At 45.6% G+C, this 24,596-nt stretch overlaps 1 protein-coding gene across 3 annotated transcripts in view; it reads right to left on the reverse strand.

The window, feature by feature from the left end:
• PEMT (phosphatidylethanolamine N-methyltransferase) overlaps nt 1–12,543 on the reverse strand; it is a 77,704-nt gene extending 65,161 nt beyond the window's left edge. The window contains exons 1-2 of one of the 3 annotated variants that reach the window (XM_054994726.1): nt 12,490–12,543; nt 5,337–5,444 (exon numbers count right to left, since the gene is read on the reverse strand). In XM_054994726.1, the coding sequence (XP_054850701.1) occupies nt 5,337–5,444; nt 12,490–12,501 (120 nt within the window). In that variant the 5' untranslated portion in view covers nt 12,502–12,543. Of the gene's footprint in view, nt 1–5,336; nt 5,445–11,721; nt 11,886–12,489 lie in introns of those variants that run through there. The other 2 variants (XM_054994728.1, XM_054994725.1) reach the window with 2 other exon arrangements.
• Nucleotides 12,544–24,596: the final 12,053 nt, after the last annotated feature.

Here is a 24,596-nt window from a genome sequence, read left to right on the forward strand (position 1 = left end):
TTGTATTCAGCTTCCTCAATGACAGCAGCCACAATCTCAAAAGCACAATCTCAAAAGCAGACTCTTGCAAAAAGAGTCTCCCATCTTCATGAGAATCTGGAGCTATCATCTTGCAATGAAAGCTGTGGTGACCCCCAAGGAGGAGGAACAAACATTGCTCAGATGGGATCGGACAGCTTAAGAGAGGGCAGGTGGGCCTTGGGTGTGGAAAACCTGAAGGCTGCTACTTTGAAGGAAACTCATTTCAGGAGGGTAGCCCTGTTGGTGTCTAGTAGAAGAGCAAGATTCGGGTCCAGTAGCACCTTAAAGACCAACAAGATCTCCACCATGTAGTCTATCGAGGGTCAAAGCTCACTTTGTCAGATACAAGTCAGAATGGAGATGCCAGAGCCCTTATATCCCAATCAGAAGGTGGGAGGGGTGAAGCAACAAAACGCAATTTGGATGTAAAGGTGCAACATAAAACTACAAGTGCTAATTTTCTTCATGTCCTACCTCTAAGCATTCCTCCTCTGCTCTAATTAAGCCAATTACATTTAGTATTATACCTTTGCAACCTGAGTCCCTTCTTGGCAGCGCTCCCCCGCTCACCTTCTGACTGGAATATAAGGGTTCAGGGATCTCCATTCCTACTTGTATAAGACAAAGAGAGCTTTGATGACAAGCTTACACCCTGAAAATCTTGCTGATCTTTAAGGTACTACTGGATTCCAGTCTTGCTCTTTGAGGGAAACTTGGCTGCCTTTCCAGGTCACCTATTCCTGAACAATTCCAATAAACCTCCAGTTTGAAAATCACAGAGAGGTTCTTCACAGGGACCTCTCAGACCTGCTCTTCCATCAAGTCTAAGCACCCACTACCTAGGGTAACAGCTCATTACCACAAAGCCAGAGTTTTTACAAGCTGTCAAAGCAATTTGCAAACATTTGCCGCACGCCCAGCCCCTAATGGATTCCAGGAATCTGGGCCCAAACAGACAAAGCTGTTATCTAAAGTACCCATTGGCTATCCAATTCCAGACATAAGATAACGCCTGCACACACCACTCTCCCCCACCACTCACTTGATGTCATTTCCAGCCACTAATTTCAACCAAAGTAAATATAGAGAGGAAACAAAGAGAAGGAACCAGTAGCCTTTGTTATCACACTGAAATTCAAGTGCTGGGTAGTAAAATATGGTCCAAGGGGCATCCAAGGCAAAAACACACACACCTCTTCCCATATCAATGTGCATATCCAAACATCACAACAAAGAAGGCAGGAAAGAGGACAACATAGATTGCTCCTTTGGTGCCCCCTGCTGGTAACTGGAAGAGCTAGAAGGCAGCCAATCCTGCTGAGCCATGGTGATATGGTAGCTGGACCTGGCAGACTCTGGTTCAAATCCCTGCTCTGTCATGAAGTTCACTGGATGACCTTGGGCCACACACTTTCTCTCTCTGTCTGCCAAACCTACCTCAAAGGGTTGTTGTGAAGTCACAAGGAAATCAAGAATCACAGTTGAGGTAAAATAGAAAAGAGTCCAGTAGCACCTCAAGCAGTTGTGGTAAGTGAGAGAAACCAAGGACTGAAGGAGGAGAAATCAGAATGCACCCCTGGTAAGAGATTTTTGGCTTCTGCTTCCCCACCTCGCTCTGGCTGAAAGAGAGCAGCCAGTGACTTCTCCTTGCACCAATAAGTCACAGTGCTTATTTTATTTTTTTTATTTATATCCTGCTTTTCTTCCCAACCAAGACTCATTGCAGCTTATCACTTTGTCCTCCCCATCCCGCTTTGTCCCCTCAATAACCACCTTCTGAGGTTCGATTAGGCTGAGTGATCATGACAGGTCCAGGGTCACCCTGCGAGCTTCCAGGGCTGAGTGGGGATTCAAACCTGGATCCCCTGTAAAACGTCTGGCCTGACTTGCTCACTGGTCTGAGGAAGAAGACAACCCCTTCTTACGGAGTCTGCCATCCAACATCCACTCTCAACTGCAGAAGAACCCAATCTGATGGACTGTGAGAAAGCAATTTTTTCATCACAAAGAACACTGAGTCCCTTCGTTTGCTAATGAGTAACCACCCCAGTATTTTTATATGTAGAGTAAAGTTGGGGTGCTTACACATGAATAGACCCACTGGTGAGGAGGGCTCCAGCTTTGCTTGCAAGGTCCAGACTAGGGAAAAAAATATCAAGGGGCAGATAGAGACTCCACTCCCCCAGCCAGTGGTTTTATTGGTATATAAGCTCATCTGCAGATAGCACTGCTTGCTCGTATGTAGTCTTTCGCTGCTCTTTGGAGCAGGCCGTTCAAAGGACCTGGGTGAACAGCTCACCGCTGGGTCTCCTACGATCTTTGGAGATTCAAATGCTGTGACCCAGTTTCACACCTTTGTGCATAACCGAGTCATGGCCAGAGACTCAGAACCTAAATTTAGCCTATTGCACCATTTTTGCCCATCCCCAGGTGTCAGTTATGAGTTAGCCTACTTAAACTATTGTCGCTTTACTGCAAAGGGATGACACAGCAGTACCAATCAATGCCTTTTTAGCCAGCAGCCCCTCTTCCCAGCCAGCTTCAATAGCTTCCCTTCCTGATAAATGCAGTTTAAAAATCTTTACTAGTCTGATGGAGATGTACGAGACGAAGGTGGCTATTGTCACTTGGCTAACAGGCTGGCTGATCACCCATAGCCACCTCTCTGGGCTCAAAGACATGGCAAACACATCTATATTTCACACGCTGAGACATTACCAGAGGAAGAAAGGGTTATCCATGATGTCAGTCTTTGTAAGACTCCATTAAAAACTCAACTGCAAGTTTTAAAAAGGAAAAGCAATGCATGACTCTGCCTTTTTTTATCAAGAGACATTAGATCTCTAAAAAAGCTAACGGGAGCTCAGCAATGCCCATATAAAGATTCTAAGAACATTTCCCAAAATGATCAGAGGCTGGCAGCCAAAAAGCTTAGCATCCATAAAGCACTCTTTGATCTCAGCAGTCCTGGTAAAAAGCAGACTGGTATGATGATCATCCCACTGCCGACGTTAAATGGCCACCTAGCAAGGTTGCGGCAGAGGCGAGATTCAAACTGGTGATGCAGCCCATGAGACCACCCAAAATCAACTTGCACATTTTAAAATGTTTTGAGTAAATAAACAAATTTACCAGCACATAAAATCTGAATTGAATTCAGCCCCCATGAGAAAAGATTATCAACATCTCAGGTTGGCGTCTCACCAGAAAGCATTCTGCTGCTTTGTGGATCCCCCCCATTCCAAAATGAGGATGTGTCACTCCTTAGGAGGAGATGCCAATGTCCACATCTGCTGATCTGGCTACCACCAACAATAGACAGCCTGGAGATTCAGAGGTGTGGGAATGAGTATAAGACAGAAATACTTGAGTAATACTTGTCCCTTGCTTTCCAGGTTTTTTTGGGGAAGTGTTATCTCAGCCTGAGATGGTACTTGTTCTGCCCTCAGCAGCTAAAAAAAGTATAATATAGTGGGAGGGACTAGCCACAACTGGTGGTGCAAACTTTGAACTTGTTAGCATATGGGCACCACTGCATACTGTTGGCCATAAGTCAGTTGCAACTTGACAGCACCTTACACATACACATGAAAGATCACAGGTGACTAAAAAATGGCTGCCTGGAGGGGGCTGGGGCCAGAAAAAGTTGGATGTTCTAGGCCAAGTGTTCTCCTGAGATGGAAGCCACTCTTTTTCTTTCTGAATGGGGACGATGATTCATCCTCCCACAACCGAGGTGCAAGAAAATCAGGATAGGCTCACTGCTTTCGGAAATGAGGTATGTTGGTGGTGAAGGAAATGGGTCTCATGAAACACTGTGGTGGGTGCTTCATTGTGGATCGCTGATTTACTCACTGGCAGCAGATTTCTGGGTCTTGGGCAAGGAAAGGCCATTCCCTATATCTGTTATCTGAGACCCCTGGAATCAAACCTTGGAGCTTCTGCAGGCAACCACGGAGCCACGGTCCCCACCAGACAAGCTGTGGTGTATTTTGAGAGGCACCATGTGATCCAAGAAGCATGACCCAACATCTGGTAATACACTGCAGAGGATTCTGGAAAAGCTCCTTTCCAACCCTATGGGGCATTCATTTGGAAAGGCAAAATGCCGTTGGTCATCCTTGGCCTGGAGAAAGAACTGCTGCCCTCTCAGGGTGTAGGATGGACACCAGGGCACGAAAAAATGGTCCAGCCACTCCACCAAAACCAAACCCTCCAAGTTACACATTCCCCATTCACAGAAGTCAGCTGACTGCAACTCAAGGCCTGTTATCTAGTAATCCCACCCCCTCATAAATTGATTGCTTGTGGCTACCTTTCTTCCATTAACTGACTTGTCAACACCTTGTTTTTTACTGACAGCAGCTGCAGGGAATTTATCTGTTATCATGACATTGTGGGTGGTTTACCCTGCTGAGCTATCGATGTTCGTTTGTACCTATTATTATGTTGCCACTGTGGCTATCACAGTCAAAACAAATTCTCATTTCCTCTTAGTCACCCTTCCCCAACATGAAGTCTGACTCTTGTGGCAACAGGTTCCCCTCCATTCAAGGAACTTAAGCCCCCTCCCACAGGAGAATGACTTCCAAAAATTCTCCTTGTCCTAATTTTGTCTTGGATTTGGGAGTTCCGATTTAACTGGGGCTGGGTCCCATACATTCCATTTTATTAGCACCCAAGTGTTGAGGCATTCCTCCAGCACAAAGAGAAAAAAACCCAGGAATTTTATGAACATGCCTTACACTGGAAGACCACATCTGGCATCTGGCATCCCAAGTGGAGTTAAAAACCCTCTTTAGTTCCACTGTCCCCACCTCCCAGTTTGGTTTATTTAGTTATTTAAAATATTTCTGTCCCATCTTATCTCCTCAGACTCAAGGAGGTTAATTTTATTTATTTACTTCATTTATACTCCATCTTGCTCCCCAGTGGGGGGCCCAAACCAACTTGCATTGTTCACCTTTCTTCCATATTATCCTCACAACAACCGTGTGAGGTGGCTAAGCTTGACTGAGGGTAAACTATCAATGGAGAAAGAAAAACCCAATAAAGGCCTCCAAGAATGGTCAGAGGAAACAAACACAGAGCCCTCAGTCAACCATCGCTCGGAGATTAACAGTGCCACCCTATGCAGAGTTACACTCTTCTAAGCCCATTCACTTCAACGGATTTAGAAGAGCCTAACTCTGGTTATGACAGATCTTTAAAACAACTGCTTGGAACTAGGCCACATAGGGGAAATTGCTTCAAATGGCAAGAACACCTAAAATTTGTTTTAAAATCCCCAGATGGCAAAAGGAGACCATGCATACCAGATTCCAGAAAAGTGGGTTGAAGGCTATGAAGAAGACAGCCACCACAAAGCTCGAGTCCGTCACATCCATGTAACTAAAGAAGACAGCCATGGCTGAGAGATCAACCTGAAAGAGGTAACCAGAGTTAGTCAGATGCCCAAGTACTGCACCCATTCGAAGCATCAGTATTTATTTACTTATTTTATAGTCCACATTTCTTGCCAAGACTCAAGGCAGACTACAGAATTATTTTTATTTAATTTAATTCACTTATGCCCCACCTTTCTTTCCCATGGGGATCCAAAGTGACTTATATCGTTTTCCTCTCCTCCATTTTATCATCCAGCAACCCTTTGAGGTAGCTTAGGCTGAGTGTGTGTGACTGGCCCAAGGTCATCCAGATAGCTTCTACAGTAGAGTAGGGACTCATATCTGGGTCTCCCAGATCCTAGCCCAACACTCTAACCAGCACACTGTCCTAGGGAACAATGCAATAAGAACCACTGCAGTGCATAGAACACCACAAACCAGTTCTCATTTGGAATCATTCCGAATGTCTCCGAGACCACAAAAGAATAAGGACCAGGTCTGGGGCGGGGGGGGGGGGGAGTGTTACAGTTCCATTGTGAATTGTTTTCACCATTGGCTTCTGTACCACAGAAGTCCCACTCTTCAGGGAATGGCCACAAACTGGCTTCCAGTTAGGAAATCAACACAATCACTGGATTGTCATACAGAACCCACATCTTCAAGTAGACTATGAGCAGGACGTTGGGAAGCAGTAAGGACAAGCAGCCAGGAAGCAGTCAGATGGCCAGGAAGCAGCCATGACACCTGGATCCAGCTCTAGTGGTGAACATTTCTGCTGAATTTTATCACATACATCCCCCCCACCTTAATTCCCAAGAGCCAATTTTGGCTGAAAAGCAGGATAAATAAGTAATTTTTTAAAAATTCAATGAAGATGCTTAATAATATTGGTATACACAGTTAGAAAAAAATGCAATCAGAGCAATACAAGCAATTAAAACCCCCAATACAAATTCTCAAAATTAGAAAACAATGCAGTAAAAAAAAAAGAATTGTGTACAATAAACCATGCTGTAAACTACAATCCTTGTCAAAGTATTCTCCTGAAGAGGTCCGTTTTACTGCCAACACTTCACAGGCCATAATCCAGGAGGAGTTTGGCTTGGGCAGATCATCACTTACATAGTATTCGTCATTTTATATTTTGCCTGGTCTTCCTCCAAAGCACTCAGAAAGATGTTCAACTACAAAACAAACCTGCAAGGTAGGTTAGGTTCTCACCATTATCCCTTACTGCCTCTCCCTAATTTGGATGCTGGCTGTTAACATATCACTCCTTCCTATAAAACCCAAACCATTCTGAATACCACAAAACAAGATCAACGTATCCCCAAGTGGGTCTTAAGACTTGCGTGTGAACAATATTCTGTACTTGTCCAAGTCGCACAATTTCTCCAACCTGCTTTGTATTTCCAACATGGTCCTTGAGTGCACCCTATATCATCTTCATCTAGATTTGCCATTTAGTGGCCTGCAGCATGAAAAGCCCCTGTCCTTGCCCCAATCCCCCACATTCAAGAAACTGAGGAGTGGAAGAAAAAATAGCCAGGAAATGGCTCCATAGTGACACTCTAGGAATTTCCCCATGTTTCTATGATATTTAACACAGAGATTAGGAAAAATTCCTAGAGCATCACCTAAAAGTGACATCACTTCTCTCCCCCACCCTCAATATCCCCCAGCATCTGCTAATGCTGGCAACTGTCCCAATGTATTTAGATATACCCCTCTTTTCTTCCCAGTGGGGACTCAAGGCAGCTTACAACATTTTCCCCTTCTCCATTCTATCCTTACAACAATCCTGTGAGGTAGGTAAGGTTGAGAAACAGTGACAGGCCCAAAGTCACCCATCAAGTTTCCATGGCAGAGTGAGATTCGAACCTAGGTCTTTTGGATCCTAGTCCAACATTCTAAACACCACAAACATTTCTCCCATTGCATCTAACCTCTCTCACTTTGAGCTATGGTCAGGAACATCTTAGAGACCGTTTCTGCCTCTTTTCAACACAAAATATTGTTTTGTCAAGATCCTCAAAGCAGGCCTGCATTCATGACCTACTAAAACATAGCCAAGTCATCATCAATAACAACGCCGTTTTTCCGAAGCTAACCTAGATCTTTAAAGGGCAACAGTTGGGACTGAACACTCCAGGTGGGGGGGGGGTTAGATGTCATGTAAGTACCATACAAGATAGGGCATTCCACCCCCTTCCTGAGCTTGAGCCTATGTAACCCATGAGCCTGATCATTTTTTTAAAGCTATTTTCTTTCCTCTGAGAGTCTCCCTGGTATTATTTTAAAATCACGATCAGTGAATAGAGAAGGAGTCCAAGGCGGAGAGCAAGGAAAATGAGCCAGGAACAGTTATACGCAGGTTTGAAAATGCACAAATTGAACTCTACCCAAAAGAAATCAGGGTAGCAAAACCCTTAATTAGGTTTTTGGCAGATTCCCCACAGCCCAGTCAGGCCTCACCCCATCTGACCCTACCATTTACTCACTGCATTTCTATCCTTCGCTTCTCTAAGTAAACCTCATCAAGGCTAAAGCCCTTTATATGATGTCTGCCCTGTTGTACAGGATCACTGCCTTGAGCACTTTAAAAAAACCTGGCCCCATTCCAGGCAAACTGAAGTTCAATCCAGACAAAACACAACAGGCTTGTATTTGATTGCTCTGATTATTGGATCATCGGCTTGTTTTTCTTACAGCTATTTCAAATTTTTGTAATCTAGTTGTTACATTACTGATGGTATTTATTTATTGACTTCATTTATACCCTGCCTTTCTCTCTGATGGGTTTGCCATTTGGCTGCCTGCAGCAGGAAAAACCCCTGCCCTTGGCCCCAATCCCCCACCCTCAAGAAACTGAGGAGTGGGAGAAAAAATGGCCAGGAAATGGCTCCATAGTGACGCTCTAGGAATTTCCCCATGTCTCTATGGTATTCAACAGAGATAAGGGGAAATTCCTAGGGCAGCACCTAAAAGTGACATCACATCCCCCTCCAACTCCACCCTCAATATCCCCCCAGCACCTGCCAAAGCAACACCAGCAACTGTCCCAATTTATTTAGATATTTATACCCTTCTTTTCTTCCCAATGGAGACTCAAGGAAGCTTGTATCATTCTCCCGTTTCTCCATTTTATCCTCACAACAACCATGTGAGGTAGGTATGGGACTGATCTTTGGATCAGCTTAACCTGGCCTTGGTGACCGATGCATAAAGAGCACTAATCTGGATGCTACTGATGCAGGGCTGCTGTCAAAGAGTTCTTGGAACTCCCAACAAGTACAAAATGCATCAGCTAAGCCACTTCGTCTTGAGAATGCACTCGGACAATTTGGAGGACAGGTATACTGGCTTCCCACTTTGCTCTGCAGTTTGGTTCAAACTGCCGGTTCAGTTTGGGTCCTTGGAAGCACGGTTTGCTCCCAACTCTCAGAAAGGCCTTGTTTTATGTGCTGTAAGCATCAGAGCTCAGGTGGGCGGTGACCAAGGCGAGGGCCCTCTCGGTAATCATACCTCACTTGGGAATTCCCTCACCTTGTATGAGCTTATCTAAGCTTTAGGAGCTGAGCAAAGACTTTGAGTTGCACCAACCAAGGCTTTGAGGTAACGTTTTCTGGCCTGGTTTGATCACACCCACGGTACTCTCCTCTGATTAATCAAGGGTGGGCTGGTCCTTTAGCCCATTGGGAATGTTCCTGATGGTCTGCTGCCGAAGACAGCCACTGGTGGTCACCCTGTGGCCCTTGGTATGCTGGTAGCTTCATCAGTTACACGAAGTGCATTTTCAGACAGCACATACAAAGAGGTCATATAATGTAGCATAGTACAATGGAATAGTTCAGGAAGGGAATAGGATTGCATTGTCTGTTGCACTCTTTATTATATGCACTATCTTACTACCTTTTTTACTTTTGCAATACCATTTCTTTTGGACTGTTTGACATACTGCATCTGATAAAGGAACAAAGTTTCTAATTTTTGAAATCTGAGTCCTATTGTGTTTATTGGATCTCTCATGCTATTTTTACGTTCTGGAGAAACAAAGTGTAAAACAGCCAACAACTATCACCACAACATCCACGGGATTGTGTGACAGTCCATGCAACTGCTTGGACCAACGGGGAGAATTTTTAAATGCTAGACTGAGGGAAAATGCCTCCTTTGGGGCTTCAACCATATTAGGACTGAAACTGAAATGAATAAATCATGCCAAACATACAGAGAAATCATTTGGTATGCTTTTTATCGACCTTAGGGGCTGAATTCACATGGGAAGGAGTCTCCACTTTACAACGCTATGCTGTGGATTATTAGGAAGGGAATTGAAAACAAATCAGATAGTATCATAATGCCCCTGTATAAATCAATGGTACGGCCTGATTTGGAATACTGTGTACAATTCTGGTCACCACACCTCAAAAAAGATATTATAGCACTGGAAGAAGTGCAGAAAAGGGCAAATAGAATGATTAAAGAGATGGAACACTTCCCCTATGGAGAAAGGATAAAGCACTTGGGGCTCTTTAGCTTGGAGAAACAACTTGGAGAAATTGCTGAGCGGTTGGGTTAGAACGGATAAAAGGAAGTACTTCTTCTCCCAAAGAGTGATTAACACATGGAATTCACTGCCACAGGAGGTGGTGGCAGCTTCAAGCATAGACAGCTTCAAGAGGGGATTGGATAAACATATGGAGCAGAGAGGTCTATCAGCAGCTACTAGCCACAAGGTATAGATGGAACTCTCTGTCTAGGGCAGTGATGCTCTGTATTCTTGGTGTTTGGGCGGGAAATCAGTGGGAGGGCTTCTAGTGTCCCTTCCCCACTGGCAGACCTCCTGATGACACCTGGTTTTTTGGCCACTGTGTGACACCGAGTGTTGGACTGGATGGGCCATTGGCCTGATCCAACATGGCTTCTCTTATCTTATGTATCACTGCTGAGAATTTTAGAGGCATGTCTAGTGGAAACAGGAGTTTTCTGCTCCCTTTCCTATGCCAGCTACTATTTTACCCCAACTTTTATTTCCATATGGCACCACCAAGCTATCTTTTGACTTTTTTAAAAAATCAGTAATTGTTAGTGTGCTATATCAATTATCAATGTTAAAAAAGAGCCCCATCAAGCCCTCTGGTGGTACAGTGGGAAAAATGGCGACTACAAAGGGCTAATGGAAGGAAAATGGTGTCCACGAGGGCAGAACCTTTGAAAGTGTGTACTGCCCCATCCAGATGGCACACTAAGGTGCTTAAACTACATTCTCCCAAAAGATTGGAAAAAAGGATCTTCTTAAAACCATGAGAGCTAGAAACTTTGCTTAATGAAAAAAAACTGTTTCAAAATCTCAACCTGGACATCTTGGGGCTTCGTGAGGATCTTGTTTAAACTGAAAAACTCAAGGTGAAAATAAACAGCATGAAGAACCATTGACGGATACTATGATATAGTAAGCCGAACAGACAGAAGTCATGTGAAAAATAACTTGTGTGATTTCTCCACTTCTCTCCTACACAATTACCAACTTCAGGAAACCATCACTACCCATTTCTTCACCCACCCACTCCAGTGACTTGGCCTAGCTTGAAAAAGCTTTTAAGACATTCATGTTTTGAAGGATCAGTTCCACTAGTATATCTAATCATCACCTTTCAGCTCTTGAAAGATGGAGTGGGGTGGAGTGCAAGAATTTCTAACAAGGCATAGAAATGCCTAAGACTGATACCCATGCAACCAGGCAGCCTTCCTTATTGTCCAGAGGTTTCCAGCAGCAAAACCACCAGAAAGAAATTGCCCTGCCTAGAGTCCATTTTCAAATGAATTTGCAAACAAGAGTTCACAGAACATTCCTACATCTCCCAGCACATCATCTTTTAGGAACAAGTCACCGGAACGTTTTATCATGAGTTGTATTTTCACTTTTTTAAAAAGCATGTTTTGTTCTGGGTCAAAATAACCTCAGAAGGATTTCGGTGAAGAGAGTGTGGACACTGAAACCACTGGAGAAAGACCAGCAAGTAGGAAATTTAACAGCAAAAGGGAAAAAGTTATCCTCTGATTTGAGCGCGCCAGAATTCGGTGGACACATTTCTCTAGAGAGACGCCCCTGATGTTGCACATCTGAATCCAAACCCGAGCATTTGCCCCCCCCCAAACACGTGTCTGTTTAAGCGAGCCTAGCAAAAGGCTGAGATGAGACTGTAAGGCAAAGAAAACTTGGAAGCTTTTTGTTTCTGCCTATCACCCTTCCTTTGGGAAATCCTCTTCAAAAAAATAAACAATTGCCAAAATAAATACATATATCTACCTTACTATAATCCACATTACCCAGTCCTTCACAGCAATCCAGAGAATGTGGCAGGTGATACATTCAGAATACAGGTTAATATTAATTTTAAAATGGGCTATTCCCCAAGTTTGGGGGGTGGGTGGAATAGTGACCCGATCCGACCCCCTTCTCCCTGCCCTCAGTTACTGATACGATGCAATGCAACTTGCAAACAGCAAATACACCTTCCGGATTACTCATGAGCGCAAATGCTGCACAAGGCATGCTGGGAAATGTAGTCAAGTCCCCCCTCCCTTTTTGAATGCTTTCTGCTGGTCTAGAAGGACGAACTGCAAAGCCCAGAAAGCAACGGGAGGGTCAATTTGGGAGTCCTCTGAAATGAATCGAACCCGTGAGAAGCCCTTCCGCCTCCTTGCACGTGTGCAAGTGGGGAAGGGTTCACACGCTATTCAGAAATCAGTTTGCCGATGTCTATTCGTGGCGTGCAAGCTCTGAAACAGTAGTGTGTGTGCCTGGAAACAATTGAAAACATGAGGCGTTAAAACGTTTTTCTGGATTCGCGCAAAAATCCCTTACGCACGTTAAACTGCAGCAAAACCGACCTGGCTAGCAAGGGTCTGCTTAACGAAGGATTTAAGCCAATCCCTGTTTTCTGACGAGCAAAGCAGCAGAAGTCAATTTGATGCACATGCACATTTTTTAAAAAATCACGTCAAAATCAGCCTCTACAAACGCACCAGCAAATAAGAGTTAGGCTTTAAAAATCAGTTTTCCAAAGACACTAACCTTTTCCAACATTGTTCTGGCTGCTTGGGATGGGAAGTTCGTGGTGGTGCAGAATCTGACTCGTTCACATTGAGTGGGATGGACTTTATACATAGGCATATCAAAGTCAAGTGGACACCAGCTGGCGCTTGGTACACGTTGCTGACCTTTCGGTGTTTGCAAGATATGCTCTACATGTGTCACCAGGTTTATCGTGCAAGAATATGTAGAGAGCATGGTGTAGTGTTAGAGTACTGGCCTAGGATCTGGAAGGCCCAGGTTCACATTTCTGCTTTTGTTGTGTAAGCTTATTGGTGACATTGGGCCAGGCAGACACTCTCAGCCTAACCTACCTCACAGGGTTGTTAGGAGGAGAACTGCTTTGGGTCCCACTGCCAGGAAAAGAAGGGCATAAATGGAGTGAAATGAATAAATAAATAAATTTTAAAAGACCAATATTCAGAATCTGACAAGCAGTTAGAATGTTGGAATAGGATCTGAGAGACCCGGTTCAAATCCTCACTCTACCATGGAAACTCACGGGGTGACCATGGGCCAGTCACACGCATTCAGCCTAAGCTACCTCACAAAGTTGTTGCGAGGATAACATGGAGAGGAGAATGATTTAAGCTGATTTGGGGAGAGAGACAGGGTATAAATGATGTAAGTAAGTAAATAAATAAATTTCAACAGATCACGAATGAGTTTTTAAGGCGAACCTAATGACACTTCCCTGGGACTAAGACCCCTTGAGTAAACCTGAGGGGGAATCTAAGCAGACCCACTTAGGACTGCTGATCTAACTGCTGTGCTATGTTGTCTGTTATGGAAGTCCCTGTTAAAGAAAAACTGGAAAGGATAATAAGGGGGGGTCTTGTTTCTCCCCCTGCGCTGCAGTCTCCATCTTGGTAAGGAAAAGGAACTGGCAGAGGGAGAGATGAGGGGAGACGGCCTCCCTCCTCAGACATGAAGTGGGCAGTGGGCCACCATTGCGAATTCACTGGGGCTCATTAAAAACGCATCTTGTCAAGAGACCAGTTGGAAGCTAGAGTAGGAAAAACACGGGAGCTTGTTTTCACACCTCGAAATCATGCTGATTGCCTGCCAGTTATTTTGGCAACTGGCTTAATTATTTGGATTTTCAAAAAAAAATTCTTAGCATCTCTGCTAACTAGTGACTCCCAGCATTTGTGTGTTATGATTAATATGAGTATTAATATGAGTAATAACAGGCTGCCAGAGGGGCTGTGGCTAACCACAAAACAGCTGCCAAAGGAGCTGTGACCAACCACAAAATGGCTGCCACGCAGGCTGGGGCCACAATATGGTAGCAAATTACAAGCCAAGCATTCTCCAGCCCAGTCTTGTGAGAGCTTGGAAACGAAGCAGAGTTGGCACTGGTTAGTACTTGGATGGGAGACCACCAAAGAAGGCCAAGGTTGCTATACAGAGGCAGGCACTGCCAAACCACCTTTATTTATTTATTTATTTAGATTTTTAGTCTGCCCTCCCCACAGAGCGGGCTCAGGGCAGAGCACAACATTTTAATTTACATAAAAACACATAAAAGCAGATAAAACATTACAATAAAATTTAAAACGCTACATACAATAAAAACTTCTCCTCAGATGGCGATGGAAGAGTTACTTCATTTCAGACATGGCCCATATAGCCATATCTATAGCTATATATAAGGTGGTGGACAGATCTTTTCAAGTCAAAAGTCAAGTATGGCCGGCGGGGGCCCAGCCTAGCCTCCGTCATATGCCTGGCAGAACATCTCTGTCTTACAGGCCCAGTGGAAGGATAATAAATCCTGCCGGACCCTGGTTCCACCAGGCTGGTGTCAGGACCGAAAAGGACCTGGCTCTAGTCGAGGCCAGGCGAGCCTCCCTAGGACCGGGGACCACCAAAAGTTTCTTGTGTGTAAAACGAAGTGTCTTCAGCTTCATCCTCTGGGGTATATATAGGCCTTGCCTATAGGTCCCTTGCCTTGAAAGCCCTATAGGATCATGATGTTGGTTGCGACTTGATAGCACTTTCAGGGTTGTCAACTCTGGGTTGGGAAATTCATGGAGATTTTGGAGGTGGAGAGTGAGTAGGGCAGCGTTTGTGGAGAGAAGGATGCTCAGCCGTGATGGCACATACCTGATGTTGGGCCTAGTCTGGCCTAGTGCTCCTAAAGGAGTATACGGATTGATCACAGGTGGAGCCAGAGGATGTGTGCTCAACTTAACTTGTTTAACTCTTTAGACACACTTGTGCCTTGAACTTCATACTGCACCATTGAAATAGGCCAATTAGCTTGGATTACCAATACCATATACAGAATAGACTGCCTTTAGTATAAAAGGGGCAGCAGCTTTGTTTTCTGTGATGAACCTGAGGTAACTTTCTTTGTGTTGAGAACTGTTCCTCCCTTTATTGCAATAAAGACTTTCTGTACTCCTTCTACTCCGCCTGCCTTCTCCTTAAATGGGCCAGGAGTGGGTGGGGCCCTTTTGGGCAAACAGCAGGGTAAAATGCCATAGAGTCACCTTCCAAAGCAGCCATTTCCTCCAAGCAATTCTGGGAGATTTCCAGGACCTGTTCTAAGTAGATGGAGGAAAGCCAGTTATGTGTATTGAGACTGGATGGCAATGCAGTGCTTCAAACAATCAACATTTATTTAACGAATAACCCGTAACAGGGAACATGACTCCAGCCATCTATAACTGGCTGTAACTGTCTCTTCACAGGCTCTCTCTGCTCTGAGGAGAACTAGTGGCTTCACCCCCAAAACTGCAGTGGCTCCAACAGTCCAAATACATAACACCCCTTCTCCCTTAGTCATAATAGTCCAGCAGGTGTCTCAGCTGGAATCTAACATGCTGCAACTGACGTAGTCCCTGGGCCAGGGTATCCAGCGCCCCTAGGTTTTGCTTATGTGGACTTACACCCTCCAGTTCACTCCCTGAGTCCGGCCCGGTCCCACTTGTTTCTTGCTCTGGTCGTGCAGACCCTTCTGAGTCCCTCGATTCTACTATGGCCCATGAGCTATAGCACTCATTGTAGGCACTGGCATCCGAAAGGATTGGTTTGGGCAATCACCTCCTCATTTGGTCCATGTGCCGGCGTAACTCCTGGCCATCAGGAGTTTCTGCCCTTTATGATACTGGCCCCATTGCCTGCGTGATCCCAGCGGGGATCCATGTAGTCCCATAGTTACGGATGTACACCGGGTCCGATGGCAAGAATGAGCAAGTTGCCCTCCGTGCTTCTGCATCCCATACAGGCTACTCCTCCATCAAGTCAGGGTACAGTCGGTCCAACAGCGTTGTCAATCTCCAATGCATCAATAGCTTGGCGGGGCTCCTTCCTGTTGTTGTACAAGAGGAGATATGTTGCATTAGGAGGAAATTTGCCAGCTGTTGGTTCAGTGACAGTGTGGGAGGTTATGGAACCGACTGGTATAACCTCCAACCACTTGGAATATGAGTCTACGACGATCAGGAAGGTGTGACCCTGAAATGGACCAGCAAAGTCGATGTACAATCTCGACAATGGCGACTTCATTGTCTCCCATTGCTGTACTGGGGCCTGAGGCAATAACAGTCTCAGCATCTGGTATACTTCGCATCTCTGGACCCATTCTTCCATGGCACTGTCCATCCTGGACCACCAAACACAGCTCCATGCCAAAGCCTTAATTCTCACTATGCCAGGATGCCCAACGTGAAGTGCTTCCAGTACCCTGGTTCGCAATGCTGTTGGGACCACCACCCTGTTGCCTCACAGCAAACAACCTTTGTGTACCGACATCTCATGTTGCCTGGATGTGAACGGTGCAAATTCCCCATCCAGCTGACCCAACTGCCAACCCCTACACACCCAGGTGAGCACTCGGGTGAGGACAGGACCCTTGGAAGACTTAACAGCGATGTCCAATGCATTAAGGGGGGTTCTGGTAAGGACTCCAATAACATGAACCCATATGCCAGGGAGGGGCCCAGTCTGGTGGATGGGAGAGGGAGGCGACTCAAAGTGTCTGCATGTTGTTCACCTGGTGTCCAATTGGAGATTTGGTTCCTCTTGCTGAACCCTCAAAACATCCCCACCCCGGGGGTTGGAACTCACACTCTCTGATTGTTGAGGGTGCGGAAGGGCTCCTGCCCCTCCGCACCTCCCGTGTGCTTGTGTCAGCGGCTTCAGATGCCAGTGCTTCCTTTAGTGTGATTCAGAAAGTGAGGACCTTCTTCGCAAACAACCGCCACTGCAAGGCGTCATCTCACAGACCACACACCAACCTGTCATGGAGCATTTCCTCCAGGTTAGTAGACTTGAAATATTGTGCCAGCTGTCTCAGTGCCATGACGTATGAGGCTATGCCTTCAGTGGGGACCTGGCTCCATAGGTAGAATGCACGCCGCCTCACTATTTCAGACAGTTTCAATGCAAAATGTTCTTCCAATGCAGCCACGATGCCCTCATAAGAAACAGTTGCCAACTGTGTGGGCTCCAGAAGAGCCTGTGACAGGGCAAACGTGCTAGATGTCTGGGGTCTGAGGCTCAGCCCCTGGACTTACTGGGAGGAGGGGACAGGAGACAGCTACCCAGCCTCCCCAATGGGCACCCAGGTCCTGCTCCTGCCGGCAACAGAGGGAGGGAAAAACCACCCAAGCCTCAGAGGGTCAGACGGTGCAGGTGGAAACCAGCTAGCCCCACCCTCCAGTGGGAGGCTAGGAGCCCAGGCAGGGAGGGGGAGGACAACCAGGAAGGGACCTGACCAGAGGGAGAGGGCACAAGAAGCAGGGACAACCAGCCAGCAGCAAGCCAGCCGGAAACCTTACCAGTAGTGGAGGAAAGGCAGCACAGGGCCACGCCCCAACCTTCAGGTAGGCTAGAAGGGATTAGCAAGGACCAGGTGAGGCTGGGAACAAAGCAACCACAGGTGGGGCTGCCTGAGGCAATCAGCAGAGAAAGCCTGGCAGCCAGCAAAGAAGGCACAGGTGTGGCTGCCCAGAGCAGCAGGCAAAGCAACCACAGGTGTGGCTGTCTAGGGCAGCCAGGGCCATGGCTAGAGGGCTGGGGGGCATGGCTGGCAGGTGGAACAGGGAATGGGTGAAGGGATATAAGGGAAGGTCACTCACAAGGTGGGGTGGTGAGTTAGGAGTGGGAGATGGGAGGACGAGGACGAGGACGAGGACGAGGACGAGGACGAGGACGAGGAGAGAGGAGGGAAAGGAGGATGTTCAAAGAGGAAGAGGAGGGGAGAGGAGGACATGTGCTGGGTTGGTGCGGGAGTGGACAAGAGGATGAGAGGTGATGTATAGCCCCCCTCCAGCCATGGACCTTCTGCCGGAAAAGGGCCCAGTGATTGCCTCCCCGATGCTCTGGTCTGCCAGAAGGGCGCTCAGCACAGCGGCGCCCCTGCTGAGATATGGACAAGCAGCCTACCAGCAACCAAGGCCAGAAGCTAGGCCTCTCAATGTGGCTGCACCACAGCTGGGATGGGTGACAGTCAACACCAGCTGACCCTCAACAGGTGGAAGGGCATCAGGCTCAGTACGCTCAGTTGCCAACCTGACATACACTCAGGAACACCACTCTATTCTTGGTAAGCTCTGTAATTCCATTAGCCAGCAGGTAAAATTCTAGTTGCGGAGAATAGTTTTCCCATTTCCCTGGGCAAGCAGGATCAAATTCCTCTATGTGGCCCTGAGTGGCCATGGTTTCCTCTTCCCTTCAACCAGTCACTTGCAGTTACCAGGCCTCAAAATTCTGCTTTGTCCTGCCATTCAACTCAGCCAGTCACTCTGCAATTGCCAGACTTTAGTATCCCATCCTCGTCGACAGTAATATGTATAGAGACTGGAAGGCAACTGCAGTACTTCAAAGAATCAACGTTTATTGAACAATAACCAGTAAAAGGGAACAATGACTGCAGCCATCTCTAACTGGCTGTAACTATCTCTTCACAGGCTCTCTCAGCTCAGAGGAGAACTAGTGGCTCCGTCCCGCAAACTACAGTGGCACCAACAGTCCAAATACATAACTGTCAGGTTTGGCTCTTTTGATTTGTGAACTGACATGCTGTGGGTACTAGATCAAATCCAGCCTGAATTCTCCCTAGAGGCTATCAAAACTGAGGCTATCATACTTTGGTCACATCACGAGAAGACAAGATTCTCTGGAAAAATCAATAATGCTAGGAAAAGTAGAAGGCAGTAAGGAAAAGAGGAAGACCTAAAATGAGATGGCTTGACTCAATAAAAGAAGCCACATTCTCCAGTTTGCAGGATCTGAGCAAGTCTGTTAATCAGGGCTTTATTTCAGCCAGAATGCGGTGGAACAGCATTTCAGCACCTCTTGAAAATACTCGACAACCCTACATTTTATCCCCTCTCCTCCGGTCTGACTCTGCAAAAAGAACACTTAGAGGCTGTAGTACACTGTGAATTACATTTCCCAGAAGGCTCGACGGGCAGATTGACACCCTGCCTAGGGCAGTGGAGCGAGCTGGCTGCGTTGTCCAGAATCGGCATTGCCCTTATGTGGAAGAAGCTGCTTGCTTCATCGCAGGGGGTGAACAGATGCAGACCCAGGAAGGGCTCTAGGGTAGGGAACAGGAAAGTGGGGTGCTGTGGATGCCACTCACGGTTTATTTCCATGTGCATGTGTCAATTGGAGGTTGCTGTTGGAAGCCTATGTTCTTGTTTAAGGTCTGGTTGTGCTGGGAACACATGCTCAACTCTACTTCCTGCTATTTCGTTGCTTCCCAAGTTCCATATATGAATGCAGGCAGATGTTAAGTCCCCTGAGCCATTTCGATCATTTCTCTCTCTCCAGTTAAGTGAAGTCCTCATTGAATCTCCTCATCCTTCTGAATGAGGGTGATAAACAATTTTAATACATTTAAAAAGAATACACACCTTTTTATTATGTAATAATATTAGACTGGAGTAACTGCTTAGGATTTCACTGTTAGCGCAGGACAAAATATAAGACTAGTGTGCCATGATCAAATGTGTGGTTGCTTTCTGCTGGTTGCGCACAGTCCTCATACCTGTCACCCAGAATTTGGGGGCGGGGGTGATAGCTAGTACTCCCCTCATTAAGCCTCGGTTAAAAGGACAGGATATTTTTCTTCAGGCCTGTTGGCAACTCTGACTGGAATTAGGCATTCCCCATTCAAGCAAGCAGTCGTTTACTGTCAGAAAGAGCTCAACGACCAGCCTTTGAAGGGGCTGTGAAAATGTGACTAGAAAATCCTTACTTCCTCTATAAGCATGCACTGAAATGGTGGGGGAACTATCACGTGGAAGCCCCCTCCCAGTCTAAAGCCAAAGAATAAATCCTTTGTGTCCTACCCCAAACCAATGAATTAGCTTTCTATGTAGTCCCCATACAAACCAGTAACCTTTCCCGTTATCACCATTAGACTCTGCTCAAACCATTAACTTCCCATCTGACAAAGGAAAATAGTCCCATCGTAGCTGTATCTGAACCTATGCATTACATATTGCCAGAAAAACAATGTCTCTGTAACCTTTTCCTTATAAAAGTTTAGTTCCATCATGACTAAGTTCAGGCCAAGTTCAAAGTCATTCCCCTCCTTAAATCAGAATCTGTCTTACAGTGGGGCAGCAAAACTGATGTAAGTCCATAGCGCATGAAAATAATATTATTTCAAAGAATCCCGTGAGTTTCTTCTTGATTTCCCTCTTGATTGTTCCGCCACCTCTTTTCCCAGAAAAAAAGCCCTGCGTGTTAATGACAGGATGTTTTGGAGGTCTTTCCTTCATAGGGCCACCATAGGTCGGAGATGACTTGACGGCACATAACACACACTAATGCTGGGGAAGAAGCACCATATTGCACCATATTGGTGGCCCTTCCACTGGAGTCATGTTGGGGTCACTGCTTAATGGAGAAACAGAGGGAAACCGAACTGGTTCCAAGGGCCATCTCAGCTTGACCCTCTAGAGCCATAATCTCTCTCTCTCTCTGTCTCATGAGAGCCATCTTCCTTTCAGATGGAGAGCTCTGGCATCAACAAATGGCCTCTCAAATCCAGTTACCAGCCAATGGTCTTTCCTTGCAGTTGTCTCTCAAATTCAAGTGGTTCCTCTGTTTTTGACTCTCCCTCTTTGTCAAGCACCTTTCCATTTTAGAGGGAAATGGCACAAACATTTAAGGGAGCTGAACAACTCAGGTTGGGGGCAAGGTGGGGGGTGGGGCATAGACAGATATCTCTCCACCTTGGCCTTCATCTTGCCTTCTCCTCATAACTTAAGAAGTGAATGAAGAAGCCCAAGTTTTACAGACTGACAGATTGATTGGGTGGTGAAAACCAAGGATAAGAAAATGCAAAAGTCCTGGTGCTCCTTATGTTGTCATGGAAATCAGAAATGCCATGCAGGATCAGACTCAAGGTCCATCTAGCCCAGCATCTTGTTTCTCACAGTGGTCAACTCCAGGTGCTTCTGTCCCACAAGGAAGACATGAAAGCAACAATCCCTTGCAGTTCAGCTCTAGCACCTGGTATTCTGCGGTAGCCTACCTCTAAGCATGGAGGTTCTCAGAGAGCAACTACTGATAAGCCTCTAGAAATCTAATTTTTTTTAAAACTGTGTAAGCCAGGAGCCAGTTCCATATCTCATGGCACTGATGGATGAGTCTGCCCTGGGAAAACTTCTGTAGGGGTATCAAATGGAGTGAAAAGAACAGCAAGCAGTGTTAGTGGAATTAAAAAAATTTAGCAGAATGCCTTGAGCATTGAGAAAGACTTGCATATCTCTACAAATAAGTGAGGTCTCCAAGAGATGTAATTGCAGGAGACCGTGGTGAGGTCTCCCAACATTTCGATTCTTTTTAAACCACTGCTGGGGACTACAAATTATATCAGAATACTGACTACATTTTTTTCTCTGGGTCATTTCTCTGATCTAAATGCTTCCCTCATGCTGCAGTTAGCACCCCCACCCCAGGAAAAAGATAACATCCTTTAGAGGGCAATTTAGATGCAGAAGACAGAATAGGGGAGGGATGTGTAGTGTTTTGAGTGACACTGACAAAGTAGGATCTGGGAGACCCAGGTTCAAATCCACAATCTGCCATGGAAGCTTTCTGGGTGACTTTGGGCCCATCACACACTTGCAGCCTAACCTACTTCACGGGGCTGTTGTGTGGATAAAACAGAGAAGGGGAGAATGTTGTAAGCCACTTTGGATCCCCACTGGGGGCAAAGCTGGGGAATAAATAATGAAATTAATAAAAATAAACATACACACTCTTCCTGGTGGCACTGTTTCCTTTTGATTTGCAGCACCCATTTATTACTTGTAAGAAAAAAGAATGGGACAGGTACAGTACAATTTTAACTAGAGTTAAGCTTTCTAACCCATCGGCTTCAATGGCGGTAGAAGGGGTTCACTCTCACCAAAGATCTTTTGGCCCTAGGATATCACCCGGAAGAGAAATTCACTGGAAGGGCTAGAAACGAGATAAGATCATAAGAAGAGCCCTGCTGGATCAGACCAGTGGTCCATCTAGTCCAGCATCCTGTCTCGCACAGTGGCCCATAATTTCCTCTGGTGGGCCGCAATAGAGCACAGAGGCCAAGGCCTTCCCCTGATGTTGCTTCCTAGCACTGAGATTTGGAGGTTTACTGCCCTTGAATGTGGAGGTTCCATTTGGTCACCGTGGCTAGTAGCCACTGAAAGGCCTCTCTGCTATGATGCTGTCCAATGTATCTCAGCTCTGACTACATTGCAGGATCAAGTTTATCTATTGATTTATTGACTTCATTTATTACCCCCCCCCCTTTTCTCCCCAGTGGAGACCCTTAGTGGCATATAGAATTCTCCCCTTCTGTCTTTGTTCCTTGCAATTCGGATACATTTTTGTTTCTGTGGCCCTGCTTGCTTTCTGAACTGCTTGCACAGCAAAACACAGATGTGTTCCTCAGTTGCTCATTACAAATTTGCAATGCCACACACACAAGGACAAGTTCTAGTTTTTGTGTGTGTGTGCAGGCCAGAAAAAAGTCTGCAATCAAGAAGTCACTTCTTGTACTTTGCTGCTTAAGTATTTCTTTTTTTTTTCCCCAACACAATCCTGGTACGTGCAAAAAGAAGGAGAGGGGATGCTTATATAATGTTCTCAGCTGAAATGCAAAAGGCGGGGAGTTATATTTCATGAAGGGGCTTTACATTGTTCTGTTGGGGTGGCATTGCTGCTGGTGAAATGTTCCTTTGGCATGTTTGTTCCGATTCTGAAATGAACTTGCTCCACCCACATGTGCGCAGTCTTTTGCACCAATACAAAAAAGGTTTGGTGTCCCTGGGGAAGAAGAATAAAGAGCCATTTTTATGTACAACCGCAATGAAAATTACTTCTCTGTTTTAAATCTTCTGCCCCATCCTTTTTCCAAGGATCTCATGATGGTAACCATGTGGCCCACCCCGCCCCATGGCAATGGTCAGCTTGCTCCCTCCACAACATTTCTGAATGCCAGTCTGCCAACATTTGATCCAGGAAAAAACATTCTTTAGTGTTACACTGCAGGAACAAATCGAAGCAGGTCTGAATAGGAGTAAGTACTCTTTTATTCAATGAGGCTTACTCCCAGAAAAATCTGAGGATTGTAACTAACAGCAGCATCCTACACATTTCTGTTCAAAATCCTGCTCAAATCTCTTCAATGGGGCTTACTCCTGGGCAACTGTTCTCAGGGCCTGCAACCCAAGCAGGCCATACAATCAAGGCAGAACTAAGTTCACTGTTTCACTCTTCTCTGAAATTTCTTGCTGACTTTAAACAGGATTCCAGACAGCCCTTAAAGACAAACGCAAATTTAATTACAGCAGAAGTGCTATTTATTTATTTATTTTATTAATTTACTTCATATATACTCCACCTTTCCCCCAACGACAATCCAAAGCTGTTTATGCCTTGCCTGTCCTCCATTATACCCTCACAATGACCCTGTGAGGTAGGTTAGGCTGAGAGAGAGTATGTGCGACTGGCCCTAGATTGCCCAGCAAGCTTTCTTGGCAGAGGGGGGGGGATTCAAATCCGGGCCTCCCAGATCCTAGTTTGACACTCCAACCACTACACCCTCACTGGCTTTGCATCATATGTATTAGTTGCATTTGATGAAGTGAACTCCAACTCATGGCAGCTTCTGCTGGAGTAAATTTTGTTAGTCTTTAAGATCCAGGGGAGTTCGCTGTGTTAGTCTGTTGTTGCAAAGTAGTAAAGAGTCCAGTAGCACCTTTAAGACTAACCAACTTGATTGTAACATAAGATGCAACATGCATCTGACAAAAAGAGCAGTGGTTCTCGGAAGCTTATGCTACAATAAAGTTGGTTAGTCTTAAAGGTGCTACTGGACTCTTTACTATTTTGTTAGTCTTTAAGGTGTCACTAGACTCCAGTTTAATTTTTTTACAACAGATTATCATAGCTGCCTGTTTAAAGCACACTTCTTTCTAATAATTTCTTCCTTTCTAATACATTTCTTACTGTCTTTCCTATGGGCGGTGCTTGAAGCAGAAGGTGAGAGGTACCATTTCATCTAGTTTCTTACCAGAAATGTGTACCAGCCCAGGCTGTGCCAATTTACTGCTGATCACAGACATACTAGCTGGGCCCATAAGGGTATTTCCCCCCACAGCTGGGACAGGATGGATAGGCTTGCTTGACAAAAGTGGCTTGCTGTGGAGTGGGGAGGGAGACCTTTTGTGATGTAGTGTTGAGAGTATCCGACTACAGTCTGGGAGACCCAGGTTGGAATCCCTGCTCTGCCCTGGAAGCTCGCTGGATGACCTTGGGCCGGTCACACTCTCAGCCTAGCCTACCTCACAGGATATTGTAAAATAGAGCAGGGGAGAATGATGTTGGTACTTTGAGTCCTCATTGGGAAGAAAAGCAAGATATAAATTTTGAAATGCTTTGCTGAGATCATTTTGTTTGCTTGTTTGTTGAAAAGACCGATGCCCCCATCTTTGGTGTCCAAGGCAAAAAATTAAAACAACACTTCAAGAATCAAATACAGAAATGGAATATAAATATAGCCCCCTTACCATGATATTTTTATAACAGAAGGGCGGGGTATACATTTTCTGACCATGAATAGAACATGA

Source organism: Eublepharis macularius, chromosome 12, assembly GCF_028583425.1.
Source record: "Eublepharis macularius isolate TG4126 chromosome 12, MPM_Emac_v1.0, whole genome shotgun sequence".
In the NCBI taxonomy this organism is placed as follows: domain Eukaryota; kingdom Metazoa; phylum Chordata; class Lepidosauria; order Squamata; family Eublepharidae; genus Eublepharis; species Eublepharis macularius.